General features: G+C 42.9%; 1 protein-coding gene across 2 annotated transcripts in view; it reads right to left on the bottom strand.

Moving 5' to 3' along the window:
• Nucleotides 1–2,580: 2,580 nt before the first annotated feature.
• The window catches only part of zbtb16a (zinc finger and BTB domain containing 16a), a 133,959-nt gene continuing 119,155 nt past the window's right edge, over nt 2,581–17,384 (bottom strand). For both annotated transcript variants that reach the window (XM_044041795.1, XM_044041797.1), the window contains exons 6-7: nt 9,383–9,553; nt 2,581–6,276 (exon numbers count right to left, since the gene is read on the bottom strand). In XM_044041795.1, the coding sequence (XP_043897730.1) occupies nt 6,047–6,276; nt 9,383–9,553 (401 nt within the window). In that variant the 3' untranslated portion in view covers nt 2,581–6,046. The remainder of the gene's footprint in view (nt 6,277–9,382; nt 9,554–17,384) is intronic.

Genomic DNA, 17,384 nt, shown 5'->3' with positions numbered 1-17,384 from the left:
TTATTGCTATAAATAACAATTGTAAAAAGCAACAAAAAGGCATAATAATCATAAAAACAATACAAACTATAATATCATTATCAAGTATTATTATATCATATGTAGTATTATTATTATTTTTTGTCATTCAGCTAATGAACCAATTCTAATTTTGAATAACATTTATTTTGCTCATTAAAAATGACATTCTTTTTTATAGACAAAACAATTAAAATTATATTTTGGGATTTAATGCTATACAGTAGGAGACAGTATATTATTTCAGTTAAATAATAATCACGTACACACATTCAGTTAGAAATATAATATTTTGGGACTTATTTTTGTTTATTATATATTATAGGAAACGAATATCGAGCCAAAAAGACAGACAACGTGAAGTCAGTTTTTTTATTTTTTTTTTCTAACTGCAGATTGAAAGGATACAACTGAACATCGGGATTTGATTTTTATTATGAGACTCATAAATAAAAATACAAAAAAAAATTCCACTACAAAAAACCCAACAAAAAACACAATCTACCGTTAGTAGGGCGTAGAAAAAAGAAATATTCTTTATATTTTCACTATCAAAGGCACAACATTGACTTCAGTGACAACATGGAGAAGAGAAACCTGCAGCATTCAATCTTTTATTTTTCCTTTTTATTTTTTTTCACACTCCATCAGAGAACACTGAAATGTTACAAAGAGATGTGTCTGATTCTACATGGAAAGAAACAAAAAAAGAAAAAGAAAGAACAACCTCTATATCAACAGACGGTGGCTATAGATTGGTGGCACAGCTCAACAGGAAACGCACTGCCACGGGGAAAAAAGAAAAATATAGCACATTGTCGCTGGAAAAGACAAAGGACCTTTTTGCAAAGCTCTAATGCAAATTTCAAAAAAACAAACAAAAAAAAAACTGACAACAATAAGAGATCAAAATAAAGAAAATAAAAAATAATAATTGGGCACCTTCTAAGATTAGGCTAAGATTAGGTGCTGAGGTAGACAAAAACTATAACAATTCAAATCATAATAATAAAAACACTATTTTCTTAATACAGAGCAACTCGACTGGCACTTGTGCTGTCACAACAATGGAGGAGAGAAGTAACACAGACAAGCCAAGGAAAGACAACGAGAGAGAGAGAGAGCGAGAAAAAAAAAAAGCTTTGTTACATTAAAAAAAAAGCTTTGTTATGCTTGGTCCGACAGGGCAGTTGGTCCTCAGTGCTAATATAAAAAAATACAATGTCTTGGTGCTTTGTTACTCCAACAGTTTTTAGTCTAGACCTTGATGGCACATGCATTGCAACACTGCATGAAATGGCTACTTTGTTCTAGAAACACCACACCGAAAACACAGAGTGCCAGCTCCAGGGATGCCATGAATCCTCTCGGATGAAATTCCACATCCCAAACCCCCTCCAAATCGCCCCCTGCTGCCCCCCCTTTTTTTTCTTTAAATGCATTTCGTAGTAATTTAAAACAAAACAAAACAAAAAAGTACTTAGAAATAAAAGTGAAGAAACGACACAGGAGTGCCAACCTGCCAAAATGGAGGATTTTTTTTTTTTTTTTTCATTTTTGATTTTTTAATTCAAGAGCAATAGAAAGTTCTCTCACGATAGCAAACCTGTTGCTTTGTCCAGAAAGTAAATGCTTTTGGGTGCCAATCATAGCGCGAAAAAAAGAAAGAAAGAAATGGGTTTTTTTTTTTAAGAAAAATAAAAATCTGGTCATTTTTCGAGCGTCATGACATCCCTAGTGTGCTGGAGGTTTTTTTTATTTTCTTCTGAAAATACAGAAAACTAAGCAGATATACTGTAGATGGATATTTTTGTTGAACAATTTCCATTTTTAGGCACAAAGATAGTACAGAAACATCGGAGGAACACTGAGGGAAGAACTATATCGATGCCAATGTATATATATATATAGATTATTTTTTTTCCAACATAGAGAGAGAGAAAAAAAAGTGGCATAGAATATCCTCTTATTTTGTATCTGATCTGATTAGTGCATTTTTCCACTAACACACACACACACACACACAGTTACACACTCGTTTTTTTTAAACGCACTCTTTCACCCGCACAAAGAAGTAGAAAACATTCAGAGGACGATTAATGGGAATCATGTGACTGCACGGGTTTTGCATTGTGGTTTGGTTCAGACTGTGACCGGCTGTTATTATTGTAGTGGGTGGATATTTTTTATTTATTTACGAGGGTTAACAAAAAAAACAAAAAAAGACCCCCTCAGCTCACAGTGTTTGAGAATAAAATGGCAAGACACCACGGGACATGCCGTCCCTTCTTCTTCTTTTTTTTTTCAAGTACAAAAACAAAACAAATGTCGACAGTCAAGTTTGATTGAAAAACTGTGAATGACAAGTACTAATTGGTCGGTTGGTGGCGGAGGCAGCAGCGCCCCCTGCCGCCCCGGTATTTTATCATTTTTTTCATTGAACTCGTCGTTTTTTTTTGTCTTTTTACACGCACACACACGCTCGTAGAATTTGTGGCAGATAGATTTTTTTTTAGTCCTTCACCTACAATGCAATTGACATCCAGAAAGCGACACTTATTATTACAACGTACGGTTCACACACGTTTTTTTTTGTCCAACAATATCAAAGAGGAGCAAGGCAAAAATGATTCACACCCAGAGAGAAAAAAATGACAGGTAATAATAATAATAACAATAACAATAAAAAGAAATACAAATATTTGTGCCCTGCTTTAACCCTCCACAAATGGAAAAAGGACTGACACTGAATACAAAAATATCACAATTTTTATATATCAAATTGCCTCTGTTGGCTCTTGTTCAGGAATACACTAATTTCTCAAGAGAAGCTTTGTCAGCTGAGAGAATCTCTATTTTTAACCTCCTGGTTTGTTTTTCTTTTCTTTTCTTTATCTTTTTTCGTTTTTTTTTTTTGATTACCGCTTGCAGTTCCAATTGTCCAACGCACGTCTGCATCTCTGCAAATGATCACCTGTCCTGCACACGGGGAGGTTGAGCCACTTTTGACAAACCTTCTCTCTCTCTCTCTCTCTCTTTTTTTCACATTACAAAACTACAATTCTATTAACATATTTTCAAGTTTAAATTCTTGCTTTTTAAACCCCATCTGAAAAAAAAGAAATAGTACTTCTTCTTATCGTGCTGCACTTCCACCGACTCATCACTTAAGGCTTCAAAATTGCTTTTTCTTTTTTTTCCCCCCTCTACTCTTCTATGGTTGGAGGTGCAGTGAGGGGAAGTGGGGGGAGACTATAAGAGAACCATAAACATCCATTTGAATGATTTTTCACATCCTATCAACCTCTACTTTTGTTATTTCTTACCCTTTTATATACATTTTGCTTTAAAACACAATCATAAATCAACTTTTGAGAAAAACAAAACAAAATAGCATGAGATGAAGTAGCAATGATGAAAACAATGCAAAACACAAAACACAAAAACATGTGCTTTTTGCCAAACAAAAAAACTTAGAGGTAGCTTTTATAACAAAAAAACAAAAACAAAATAGACCAAACCTTCCGGCTCTTTAACAAGCAGGGTTAATAATACCAAGTTTGGTAACAACTAATGCACAGAGAAATACACAACATTAGAAAAACAAATCTCTTCACCGTGGCACTTAATTCTTTTTTTCTATACATTGCTTCATCACGCTGTGCAATGCATCTTTCCGATGAACAATCACGAACGAGAACGGAACAGAAGGGGGGCGGGAATTATGAAGGAAAACAACAACGAGCAAACGCGAGGTCACAAAAACGAGGTAATTCAAGTACGATGTGTTGAGCTCAAACTCAAGGTCGATAAGAACGACAGGAGAAAAAAAACAACAAATAAAAAACAGGAGACGAGACAAAGCGCCGGGACAAAAAATACCACAGAGAAAAAAAGAACAAAAAGAGTTGATTTATTCTGTCGTCTCACTCGTCGCCCCCTAAGCTCCTCGGCCGTATCCCGTCCAACCAGTGACTTTGTTCCCCCCCCCCAGTGGCCATTTGGGCACATCACCGCCCCCCAGTAATGCTGTGACATGCAGTGATGTTCATTTAAACCTCTTCAGGTTCAAGCCGTACCCGCGCATCTAACGCTGCGTTTCACAGACGTCGGGAAAAGTCCGAAATTCCAACCAAGCTATTTCTGCTACTGATGCCTTCAGGAACCGTGGTTTAAAAAGTCCAAAGATGAGCATCGCAGCACTGGTCGTGATTGAATCCAGTGTGGACACATTGGCTGATTATCTTTTTGTATATTCTGGGTTTCCAAGTGTACAAAAACACTTGCGTAGAAGAACTGGAGGAGTGTATTGTGTTGGAATTAAAGCTCTCCGACGTTCGGTGAAAGGTAGCGTGAACCTTTTCTGCGGGTACGCGCGTCGACCACAGCCTGTTATGAAGCCAGGCTGTCACAGTCATTTACATTCATGTTTTCTTAGCCATTATAACAGTCTTCATCCTGTGACGCCACATGGTGAAGGTGTGCAGCTAAAGGCTCCTCCCCTCCTCGTCACCTCCTCAACATTCACTCACAGAAGTGAAACAAAACAAAACAACAACAAAAAAAGTCACAGGACTCCCACGGAAAAGCAGCCTTGTCCCACAGATCTGCCGAGTGTTAACTGTTTGTACTGTGTCAGCTTGTGTAGTCCGTCGTTAGTGTGAGATTATGATAGTGATCTGGATTAAATGCATTGGATAAAAAGCCAGTCCGGTCAACTATTGCTAAGTAGGTTTATTGTGCTGTAATGTGGATAACGAGTTATGGTCTAAGGAGACGATATACACCGTGCGGGCATCCAAAAAAGAAAACCGTTGTCGTCATTTTTGTTTAATCTGTGCAATCAAGCCGTGATAAACGATGACGCGGAGCGGAGAAACTAAATATATGCGATGATAAGAGTGGCTCTCTGGGCAGAACCGCGGTGGGCGACTCCTTGTCCTTGTCCAGGCCTCATGTGACACAGATCCACAACCAGGAAGACTACTGACAAAAAACCGGGGAGACGTCCAACCAAAAGCAGCACTATAGCATCGTCCTGTCCCCGTTCCCCGTCCCACCCCCTCGCAACCAAATGGGTGCTTGGTTTGCAGTACTTTAATGCTCCCACCTGTCCAGTTCAGCTGTTTCATCTACTGCATATAAGCCCGCCGGCTCTTCTGTGCGGATTCTCATGGGCTATCTCACTGCCACTGCCGGGATCTGAGGGATTGAGTGTGTGGACAGTTTGACGGGGCAGATATATGTCTTCTGCTCAGGCACGGGAGATGATTCGCTTCCTATTTAGGGAAGGATTACGGGCACGCTCGCCCAAAGCAGTTCTCTCACTCACTCTGTGAGAGTTCATTTCTTAGATTCGTACGATTGTGTTGGAAAAGCCATGTCTCCTCCAAAAGACAAATTGAAATGATGAGCTGGGGCCTAAACTGATGCTTGGATTCGCAAACTCATAACGTCTGAGCAGCATGAAGGTAAACTCGACAAAAAACAAAGAAAAAAGTCCTTTCTTCTGGATTATTTTTAAGTGGAGTCAAAGATTCCTGGTGGCATGGATGTGCAAACTGAGATAGCCCTTGAGAAGCCGCTCTTTTGCCACTGTGGCAGCAGCATCCAAAGGGAAAAAAAAAATTCACTTCCCTGCAGCCCCGCTTGCCTTATGGCGCTGCATGAAATGACCTGAAACAATAACACAGTCGCAGATGTAGTGAATGACCCGGTGAATCCGAACAATGGTGGAGAGTCACTCTCTTTCGAAGTCCAAGTCTTCCTCTTCTGAGCACTCCAGTCCCAACGTAACCACCCTCTAAAAACCCCTGTCTTTTTGCCGCCCTACCCTCCCCGCCTTTGCATGAAAAGAAAAAAGAGAAAACAAACCCCACTTGCTTTCGAGTCTCTTGCCGTCGACTGTCGACACTCACCTACAGCTGCGAGCCTCCGAAACGCTCAATTACATTCCCCCTCACCTCTCCACCCCATCCCCAGCTCCTCACGTACCCTTTCTCTCTCTCTCTCTCTCTCTCTCTCTCTCTCAGACGTAGCAGAGGTAAAGGTAGGTCTTCTCGATGCGCCAGTCTGGTGGCACGTCTTCAGGCTTGTGGCCTTTCATGTGCTTCTGCATGGCTGACAGGCTGGGGCAGTACTCCAGGCAGATGGTGCATTGGTAGGGCGAGGCGCCATTGTGGGTGCGCAGGTGCTTGATCATGGCCGAGTAGTCCCTGGATCGCTGGTGGCACAGCTTGCACTCAAATGGTTTCTCACCTAAAAGATCAGGTCAGGTGGAGGGGGATGAAGACAACAACTGTGTTAGCCGTATAACGTCCAACCTTAACAGTATTATATCCACGGTGATGTGTTTGTTACTCAGGGGATAAAGACATTTAATACAGATATAAGAAGTGAAGGAAAAAAAGAAACTCAAGGCTCCAGGAGAGACAGATATCCCATCACTGCTAATTTAGAGACAACAGATTCCCCCCCAGGTTGGCTCTGTGGGAGAAATTCTGGTGCCGTTATAATAATTGTGCCGCGCGCACACGTCGGGAGTGAAATCCCAACTGTCCCCGCCAACATCAGCGCGTCGCTGTAAAAGACCAACGCTAACTCTTTAAAGTCATTCCAACTGAAAACACAAATGATAACACAACGATCTCCTAATTATTCTCGTGGCTTGGGGCGATTGCTGCGCTTTGTGTGCGGTTGTTATCAATTCTCATTAGCGCTCTCATTAAAAAGACCCCACTGTATTGGGATTTTGGAGAACTGAGACGTTATCATGTTTACAGTGAGAAAAGAGACCCAAATCTGAACGTACGGTTCTTTTTTTTTTCTTGCTTCCTCTGGAGCGTTTTCGTTTCATCACAGTCATCCATCACAGAGGACAGTGGCCACCCACCATGACATCACCCATTAGTTTGTGAAATGTCACTTTTTCGTGTCAAGAGTTCTGCAGTTTGGCCAGTGCGATTTTTAGCGCGACGCCACACTGTATCGGAGATGACGTGAAACTACAAATTTTGTCCCCAAAAACGACGCCAATCTGAAGATCATTGAGTGCAACACAGCCTTCACATGTCACCTTCTACACCTGGAGACGTTATTTTCATACAGCCTTGGTTTCTCTGCTCCTTCAAAATGTCACCGTGTTTCCTGCACATGAACGAGTGGATCTATTCTCGGAGGATCCGCTGTATCGCGACAAAAGGGGTTCACCTACGGAACAGCTGTGCCCAAGAAATGGAGCACGTAGAACATGGAATCAATTTGGCCAGCTCTTTAGACTGACTTTTTTTCTTACTTATTCCTCTGTTTTGTCATCGTTTCTCTTGCTGCTGTTTCGAGTTATCTTGCCTTCTTTTATTTTATCACGCTCAAATAAATAAAGCAACGTGCTCCAAAAAACTCTGCGTTGTACTCCGCGGAATATCATGAATATGTGGTATTTCTTTTATGACATCACGTCGACTCAGCTGATCCCTGGTACATTACCCGCGAAGCAGCTCGGACCACAGAGAACTCCTGAAGGTGTCATAAATCAAAGCCCGGCGCAGCTTCCTTTGCCGTGGGGGGCTCCAACATTCAAGAGGCACATTTCAATTCAGCCACAGCAACTCGGGCCTAAATGTGCTAATGATTTGAGCGATGGCAGGGAATAATCCGCCAGCGCTCGAGCCAGCAGACGCAAATTAGACATGTAAATGCTGACCTTTACCAATGGCATTTGAAATGAGCTGTCGGAAGTGATCTGGCGCCGGTGCTTGCTGTCACCTTTCAGCTGGGAGCCACGCGCGTGCATGTGCGCTGGCATGGCGAGCAAGTCTTTCGGCTCTCTTTCCCTTTTTCTTTTTTTTTGTGTTAACCTTGACCTCGGAGTGAGTCGGGGGTTAAGGCACAGTTTACCCAATAAGCGTAAATACAGTGTTGCAGGGGGACGACTGATGATATTGATAACCACACTGTAAACGGGGCTCGCCTCGAATAACCAGCTAATAATGAATTGCAAATGGGGCCCCGGCTATTGATCCGGCATTGGCATTTAGGATGTGTGGAGAGAAGGGGGCGGGGAGGCGAGGTTGCCAATGTCGATGATTCATCAAGCAGCCGCCTTTTGTGCGCGGTGGCCTTTGACTGTGAGCTTGTCACTTGCTCTTGTTATCTGCTGTTGCTCTTCGGCTTAAAGCAAAGCCCCTCTCCCCCACATAAAAGGTGAAAGGGTGGACGGAGGGGGGAGCCAATTATTGGACAGCCTGCCTTGATAGTGTGGCTTAACAGCTGGCTTATTGAATGGGATATGTGTGTGTGCGTGTCAGTGAGAGAAAAAAGAGATGGTGAGGAGGCATAAAGCCCTGGCCGCGTGCCAAGCTGGCGAGCAGTCGTGGTATCCTTCCCTCAGTCTGGTGCGGAGCGCACACTCATTCTCCAGGGCATCCAGCTTATCACTGTGTCAACATCTTTATGGGGCTCTAAATATACCGGGATCGATACAAAGTCTTCGGAGACATTCATCTACTGTATCACGGCAACAGAGATATTCATCTGGCCTAGTCTGTGCGGTGCAATGTGGATTTTTAAAACAGAATCCCTCTCCAGGCTGCATGTGCTACATCCAGTATGTGTAAACCCTGCGTTTTTTTATGAAGGATAATGTGATGTGATGGTGTCACGCTCATATTAAATGAGGAGATACGGAAGAATGGTATTGTGGCAATAATGTACAGCAGGCTAATATCCCTTCTTTGCACCTCTACTGTTACATAGCCAGTTTATCCATCCATGCGTCCGCTCTAATTCATGTGTCAGTACAGATTCTTATTTATACCAAGTCATTTGAGATTCTCATCTCAGTCTTTTTGGATCTTCTACACTGAACTATTGGAGAGTATTTCTTTAGATTTGGTCAAGCATTCCAGTCGGACTCTAAGGACTAATATATTTTTTATGTCTGTTGATCACAGTATCTCATGAACACTCCCAGGGAATCCTGACCAAAGTTACTGTGACCTTTCAAAACCTCATCTTGAGGGAATCTTCCCTAAAGATACATTTTTGGTGGTTGTCAAACCACAAAACATTAAATGAAGTCAGTTCAGCGGGGGCAGGGAGACAACCACTGGGCAGTAATTGTAGTTTTAAAAAATATGAACTAATCCCTAAATTAGTCATCGCGATGGCACCGAGACAAGACCGTACAAGAAGTTCTCGGCTCAGGCATTAATTAAATCAGGAAATTATTCTTGGGCATAACTACCCCGAAACCCACATGCAGTTTTCTAAATCCTCTGAATAGAAAACCTGTGAAAGAAAACACACAGGGTTTTGTTCTTCCGACGTCTCCCTTTGTCATTTGGGCTAATTTTAATCACAGTACCTGTGTGCACGCGGTAATGGGTTTCCAGCTGGTGCTTGAGGCTGAACTTCTTCCCGCAGCCGTTACATTCATAGGGCTTCTCCCCAGTGTGGATGCGCTTGTGACCCTTCAGCGTGCTCTCGTCACGGAAGCAGCTCCCGCAGAACTCGCATTCGTACGGGTGGTCACCCGCTGTAACACAGAGAGAGAGAGAGGAAGGCAGGGATTAGTTTGTCTCGTTTCAAAACACAAAAATGACTCCCTGAATACAAAGATTTCATTACTGTTCGTTCACAAGAACTCATTAACATGGACATGCAAAATACCAGTAAGAAGAACCATTGTTGCAAAAAAGAAGGAAAGGGTTTGATCGAAGCTGACAAATGTTACCTATTTTATTTGTTCTTAACAAATCACCTGCACTATTGTTCTGCTTCGTGCGAAGCCTTAAATAATTGCAGCCTGTCAGCGCTGTCCGACGGCCACGAGACGTATTATTGACCGCGTGGTCCCAATCTCACAATGTGCTAATGGACAAACCTGACAGATGTGGCGGAGCCGCAACAACACACTAAGTTTGTCAATGCAGAATTTATTATCCCCCTCGTTCCCAAATATGGGTTTAAAATCTGACAAGACGCGAGACGAGATGTCGTGAAAGACGGCTGTTTCAAGAAGTCTCTTGTGAAAGACAGGAAGTGGCAAACAGTCGAAGGAAAAGTCCAACCGAACAACTCTTCAGTAGGGTTTGGGCTACAGTATCTTAAATATATCGTGATATTCCCAACATTTTACATCATTTCACAATAAAAGGCACTTGTTTTGATCAGGAACGATATATTATTTGGAATAAAAAACACATTCATGATACAAAATGACTCAATACATATTAGAAAACAAACATTTAAGTGGCGGGCCAAGAGGAAATTGGCTGAAGGGCCGCATGTGGCCCGCGGGCCGTGAGTTTGAGACCTCTGTTCTTTGTGTTTGCTAATACATGATGCAAGTCTGGGAAATTCTTGTGTGCACACAAGAGTGAGTTTAGGAAAATAAGCCATCTTTTTATCAACACAGTGGTAAATGGATCGCAGAGTGAAAGAAGTAACGCAACTTTAGGACAATGATGTCATAGCTCCACCCCTCTAACCCTTTACCCTGCTGGACGTCATTGAGATAAGATATTTACTGTAGCTATTTTAAAACAGTTTATATTACATTTACATTGACATAAACCTCAGGGATTAGTATTTAAATGGAACATGTTCAAGTTAAAACAGATATATTTTTGTCTTTAACGCTTCATTATGATGATTTATAAAAAACTAAGACTCTATTTAACAAATACATAACAAATTTGGAGAAGATACCAGTTACCTACACTGCAGCTTTTTCGTGCCTGTTGCCTCTTTAAACATTGTGGTATTACGGTACAGTAAAAATAACATTAAAGAAAACATTTATTTTCCACCTACACTCTGTATAAACATATTAACGGCGTATATTTGCATTGCGAGAGACGATTTCAGACACCGGGGGCTGCCCCCGCCTGGGTGAACATATACAGTACGTGCGCCGTCTAAAACGAAAGTGACAACACTCATCACATCCTGCTCCTCGGGCTGCCACGGCCCCGCTTCCCATGGGGGCAGCGGTAATGGATATTCAGATGTCAACGATCAGGGATATTATGATTTGCAGGAGGCCTCTCACCAGCGGTCCAAAGACTAATTGTATCCCGACATTTGACGAGGAGCACCTCCTCGCATCATTTGCGCCCACACCCTTACCACCCCCCTCTCCACCCAACTAATGTTGTGGATATTTATTAATGTATTTCACACCATTGCTGCAGGTTTAAGTCGCCACCAATGACCTATGCCTTTCATTATCTGCCTGTCCAGGCAGCGACGTGCCAGGGAATAAATTGCATTTCTCGTTATGTGCTGCCGCTGCCGCCGCCACCGCCGCCCCACTGTTAAGGGACAATTTCACTTCCATTCTGCATAATGTAGTGAATATTTCATGTTTGTTACAGTATATATGTGTTTATTTGGTTCACTCGTGCACACAGGAACAAGAGATAGTCGCCATTTAACTGCCGATCTCATTTCGGGGTGTGCTATATGGAGGAAGGCATTTTCCGTGCCCTGTGATGTTGAGCAGCTTACTATTTAAGAGAGGCTTTGATCGGGGTGGAGGGGCTGCTGTGGCGAGGGGAGGGGGGGAGGGATAAAACAGACAGGGATGGAGCAGGAGATGAGGGTGTATATGGCGGCGGCGGCAGCGGTGGGGGCTGGGTAAAAAAAAAATCAATAAAAGTGACAGTCTTTATTTGTCTGCATGAAGTTATCAGTGGCTCCCGCTGTAAGACATTGTGCTCTCTCTAGCGCTTTCCAACCACAGCAGAGATCACAATCCATCACGGTCGCTCGGCGGTGCTCGCACGACGCCGCAAGAATAATAATTGAGCTCGGATTCACCTGTCTTTAATTAGGGGGCCTCTGATCAGACCAGAGAGTGGGATGCTAATACAGGGGAGGTGTGTGGAGGGTTATTTATGCTTAATGTCCTGTTGCTGCGCAAAGGTCTGCCGGTGGAGAACCCCCGTCAGAAATCTTGAATTAATAAGAATGTGGTTGTATTCATGTAAAAATGCAAGGTCTTCACCTGAAGGACTTTTGCATTTCTCCATATGTCAATCTGTCTATTGATATGTCTCTGTATGTACTGTATCCTCTCAAGTATTGTCATATTTCATGTATTTATGTATGTACCTACTTATCTATGTTTGTAATTTATCTCCTTTCCCATACATGCATGCATGTCCTGCTCCCATCTACATATCTATGTACAGACTGTCTCTACCTACATATTTATGTATTATGTACTTATTGGACTACTTGAGTCCATACGTCCTGTACCTATGCACGTCATTTATCTACTTTCCTATATGTCCTGTTTCTATCTATGTATGTACTGTATCAACATAACGAGTCTGTCTGTTTAAAAGCCCAAACGATTCACCCCATATACTGCTGCAGTTGGCTGAGGTTAAAGACTCGCCGTGCACTGATGATGTAGAATAAACAAAGAACAGGTGAAATAATGATCCATCCATCCGTCTTCTACCGCTTTAACCTCCACATGAGGGTGGCGGGGGGCCGCCGGTGCCAATCCCAGCTTAAAATAATGATTTTTTTGTTTCAAATTACTTTCTGTCTTTTTTTTTTTGTGTGCGTGCACACAGTCAAACAGAGGGTAGACACAATTAACTGTTCAGTATCAGTTGAAGAACAGACTGGTGGAAAATGCCAAGTGGCTGCTGCCCAGCTCCAGCATCCTGTACAGTGTGTGTGTGTGTGTGTGTGTGTGTGTGTCTGGGATGCACATCAAGGCACGTTCTACGCTCTGGCCACTCGGGGACGCCAGAGTGCACAGTTGCACGGCCAGAGCTTTAAATAAATCAGACACAGTTCTACAATCACAACTGTGAGGATGTAAAGAGCCAGACATGACTTTCTTCTGTCAGGATATTCACATGGAGGGGAGACGGGGGGCGGAGAAGAATGAGGACACGTCCTCTGTCCATACCAAATCTGCCACCATTCCTTCCTCCCCTCTATCCTCCCCCTTTCTCCCTTTGCTGTGACCACATGGCAGTGAGGCCACAGATGAGGACCCAGCCCAGTGAGGTGGAACCACAGCCTGTGTGGTGAGAGGACCCATGGGTGCCCCCGAGCATCGCCACCTGCGTCTCCTGACCGCCCGCCTACCCGCCCCCCACACAAACACCAACGCACCATCTCTGCATTTACATATACCCACCTCCCCCACCCCCGTTACCTCTTTAGACTCCCCATAGGCCCACTGTGGGTGCCCATGGGCACCTGGGGCGTGTTCATTATACGCGGTAAGAGGCTGTAAATCACTGAGCTCCATCACTGCCAGGTCCAGAACTGTCTCTCCCTCTCTCTTTCTGGCTGTCGCACTATCAAATACAGCTGCGAACACAAAACACCCCGCCACAGCAGACAGCAAATTGGCTCTGAGTTGAAAAAAAACAACACACGCACACACGCACACTTCCACACAGACAGTGCACAACAACAGAATATTAATGAAGGCCTAGTCTGTAAAGACAGCATGTGTGTGTGTGTGTGTGTGTGTGAGTGAGTGTAGCACAGCTGCTACTGTTACGAGCCCACATTGTATGTTTGTGCACAAGCACTTGAACCTTTACTGTACGGTGACAGTAAACATATCGTATATGAACCAAAACAACGAGGCAACACGGAGGGGAAGAAGTATGTGTGTGTGTGTGTGTGTGTACTGTGTCTGGCATGTTAATAGAGGGTGATGAAACTGCAGGTGGATGGAGGGAAATCAGAGGAGACAGACAGTGAGCGAGAGATGCCGAGATTAAAGACGCTGCTGAAACAAAATGCCATTAAGTCTGTTTCTCTCCCCTCGCATTAGTCCTGAATGCTGATCCTGTGTCAGACGCACGGGCAAAGAGGGCTGCTTTCAAAAGATGCAGTGCGTGCAGACAGGTAAAACGAAGCACACATGATGAATGCCCGTATAAAAGGGCTTTTTGCCGCTGCTCTCTCTGTTGTCAGATGATACGACAGCGCGGTGATTCAACCAATAACCGAGGTGTGTCTTGAAAGCCTCTCTGTGGCGGGTGAGACGCCGCGCCATGTCCATTAAAATTAGGGGTTGAACGCTCTCTCTATTGAGATGTCGGTATTAAAATCGCACTGCGATTGACTCCCGTTTTCCTGTGCAGGAATATCTGAAGGAAGCAGAGGAGCGACTGTACGCCGTGAAACAAACACACCGCGTGATAACACAAATTAACTTAAGTGCAACCTTGAAATGCCATCAATCCGGGTTATATAACCAAAACAACCTTTCAACGCCGGCACTTCTTCTCCCGTTACAAATCTCTCTTCACGCCGTAATCGCTGCCAAAGTGCAGTTCAAAAATCTGTCAAACAAATCTTTGCGCAAGGGTTCAACAGGTGGACAAATTTAGCACATTACATAACATCTGAGACTAATATCAAAGAAGCCTGGTTAACTTAATTACATGATGGAAATATGTACAACTAAAGATATAATTATATATAACGTATAATAATAGTGGTTGAATTGCTCTTTTAAGGAACAGAATCAGCCTCAGTGCACATTATTTCATGATTAGATTATTATGCTTTTGTGCGTTCTCAGTTTGTTTACAGTACAGTAGAACACTAAGACAAGAATTCAGTCGTTATGGTCATTCCAATATGTTTTTTTGGACACTGAAAATGTTCAGCTTTTATTCGTAAACCAGATAAAAAAAGAAAAAGAAAAAGAGAGAAGCTCTCAAAAAATGAATAGATAGCGTGAACTCGCGTTGCCCTGCATTTCACATCTCGGACTGCATTCAAACAGCTTGGTAACCTCTGACCCACTGGGCCGGCTGGTACCACGCGCAAGTTAAGAAGAGGATAAGACACCATTCAGGAGAGAGTGTCCATTTCAACTATACAGAGATGAAACGATGACTCGATTAGTCGGTTTGAAGCTTATTTTACCAACACAGACGGGGGACAGTTATCTGTTTTAATACGTGCCGTACTATTTTGGATTCAGTTTGCCTTTCCAGTACATCTATCAAAAATAATGATCAAAACATATCCATCAAGGAAAAGGACTTTGCACAATAGAATCTGCGTGTAAAAACAAAGCATATATGAACAAACATGTCAAGTAAAGTGGCTGAGTCTGTCAGGCTGATATGTCGCCTCTGCTTTTCCGCACTATTTTTCGCCTTGTGTTACCCTGCAAAGTGTGAATACGATTATTAACATCAAAGCGTGAATGCAGAGGAATGCAGTGCCTCCACTTCTTCTTTTTTTTTTTGGGGTTGAGGGAGGTGGGGGGGCTAATTAGGACCTATTTCTGGAGCTGGTGATGGCTGCATGAGTTGCTGACTTTATAATCCCCCCCTCCACAACAAAAGGCTCCGGCGTCATATTTAAGCGATTGCTTTCACGGCGGGCTCATTGTGATTTAACGCACACGCCCACGGCCCGGGATGAGGTTCAAAGTGTCTCGTCTCCGCGCTCCGGAGACGGAGCCGAGGTGACATTTTGCGGCAGGTGGATCAGAGACGCCGCTCGCGTGTCCTCGCCAATGTCTGCCAAGCCGGAGCACATGTGTGCACCGCTACTGTACAGGCGGCTCAAGCCGGCTACGCCGCCCCCACCCCCATACAACCCTCACCACCCCCCTCCATCCCCTGCACGTACCACCATCACAGACTAATGGTGAATTCGCCTGACTTGTAAATAGGGACGACTGCTCTCATCTCTCTGCCTTTCGTTTCAAATATTTATCCGGGAGCTGGTGAGCTAAATCGGCTCTGACAGTGAGACTGTTATTTAAGGTCGCAGACAGGCAGCTGGGTGAGAGAGAAAAAGAGAGGGGAAGGGGAAAAAAAAGCCGCCATCCCTTTGCTGGTGAAATGGGATTCATTTCCATGTTTTCATATTCTGTCATGTGTGTGTGTGTGTGTGTGTGTGTGTGTGTGTGTGTGTGTGTGTGTGTGTGTGTGTTCCCCCCTCCTCCAGTCTGAATAGCCACATCCATCAGGCTACCTCTGCTCCCTTGCAACAATGTATTAGTATCCCGGCCTCGCCTCAGTGGAGAGCGAGCACCGAGAGAATTACTAGTGGACTGAAGTAAACAACAACAACAGCAGCAGCAGCAGCAGCAGCAGCAGCAGATGAAGGAAGTACAAAAAAAAAAAATCACTGTAAATGAGCTTTGTCTGACATGCAGATTTCTTTTCATTTCACTGACCTGGAATAAAGCTTGTTTTTTAAGCTCAGCTGATGTTGACATATGAGGGTGCACTAGCATCATCTAAGGAAACACTTTTGTTTTTTACATGTTGTATTTGACTTTGATATGTGTGACAGTGACTTCAAGCTGCAATTTAAGAATGAATATAATATATATATATTTTTAATTCGGAATAGATTCAAGATTCAGTGTTTGATGCAAATATTATCATATTGCTGATTTGGTTAATTTATAACACGAATTCTAATTTTTGGGATGCAAATTCTTTAAATGAATAAAATTATATTATTATATTTGATTCAAGACATAAGTTTTACTGTAGATATTACCATTAAACACCGTCGAAGTTGATTACTAAGGACAACTATCACTATTTTAAATGGCTTTCTTAAACATTCAAGAGGCATTTTCTATAGGCAATTTCACATAGTGTAGTATATGTATATTTTCTCTCTCGATTTTCTCTCTCTCAATGGCATTGTCTATTAATAGAGCTTTGCATTTTTTCCTTGATGTCAATATTTTAACAACATAAAAACCACGTCATCGTGGCGAAACCACATCCACCGACACCTCGGACTGTCTCGATTATTAAAATACGCGCGGTAGAGCCTTTTGTGGCGATGCAAACTTTTTTTCTGTGCCGCCTCTGCCCTTGTTTATTTTTGAATTTATTGTAGTACAGACGTATCACTATCTTCCGTGCTCTTTGAATAAAGTAGCAGACACGACTGCAAATGCTTATTTAAGCATGACCATTGGAGATGAGTAATTTCCTGAGCAGAAACGCTGCAGCAGCATTGTGCTGGCTCACCTGAGACGCTGATGTAAAACAGTTCGGTTCGCGTGTGGAGTGTAAGGGATTAATTAGGGAGCTCGCGGTGAAGGAGGCCTATGAATTTCCACACTCTTACATTTTGGAGCTTTGTGGGAGGAAAGTTCTCACATGGGATTGACAGTGACAGCCACTGAATTATGGATATGTAGTGTTTTGGATTTAATTGAACGCGACCTGAGTCAGGGTTCAGACCAAAACTTCAATTTCAATTCAATTTGGATACGACAACCAAAACATAAGTGGCATTCATTTAGGGCTGCAGCGATTATTTGATTATTCGATTGTTAATCAATGACTCAATTAATTATCAACTAATTGGTTTCAGAGGTT

The sequence above is a fragment of the Solea senegalensis genome, linkage group LG13, assembly GCF_019176455.1.
Source record: "Solea senegalensis isolate Sse05_10M linkage group LG13, IFAPA_SoseM_1, whole genome shotgun sequence".
NCBI lineage: Eukaryota > Metazoa > Chordata > Actinopteri > Pleuronectiformes > Soleidae > Solea > Solea senegalensis.
Note: the sequence above shows the minus strand (reverse complement) of the source record. Positions and strands in the feature narration are given on the sequence as shown.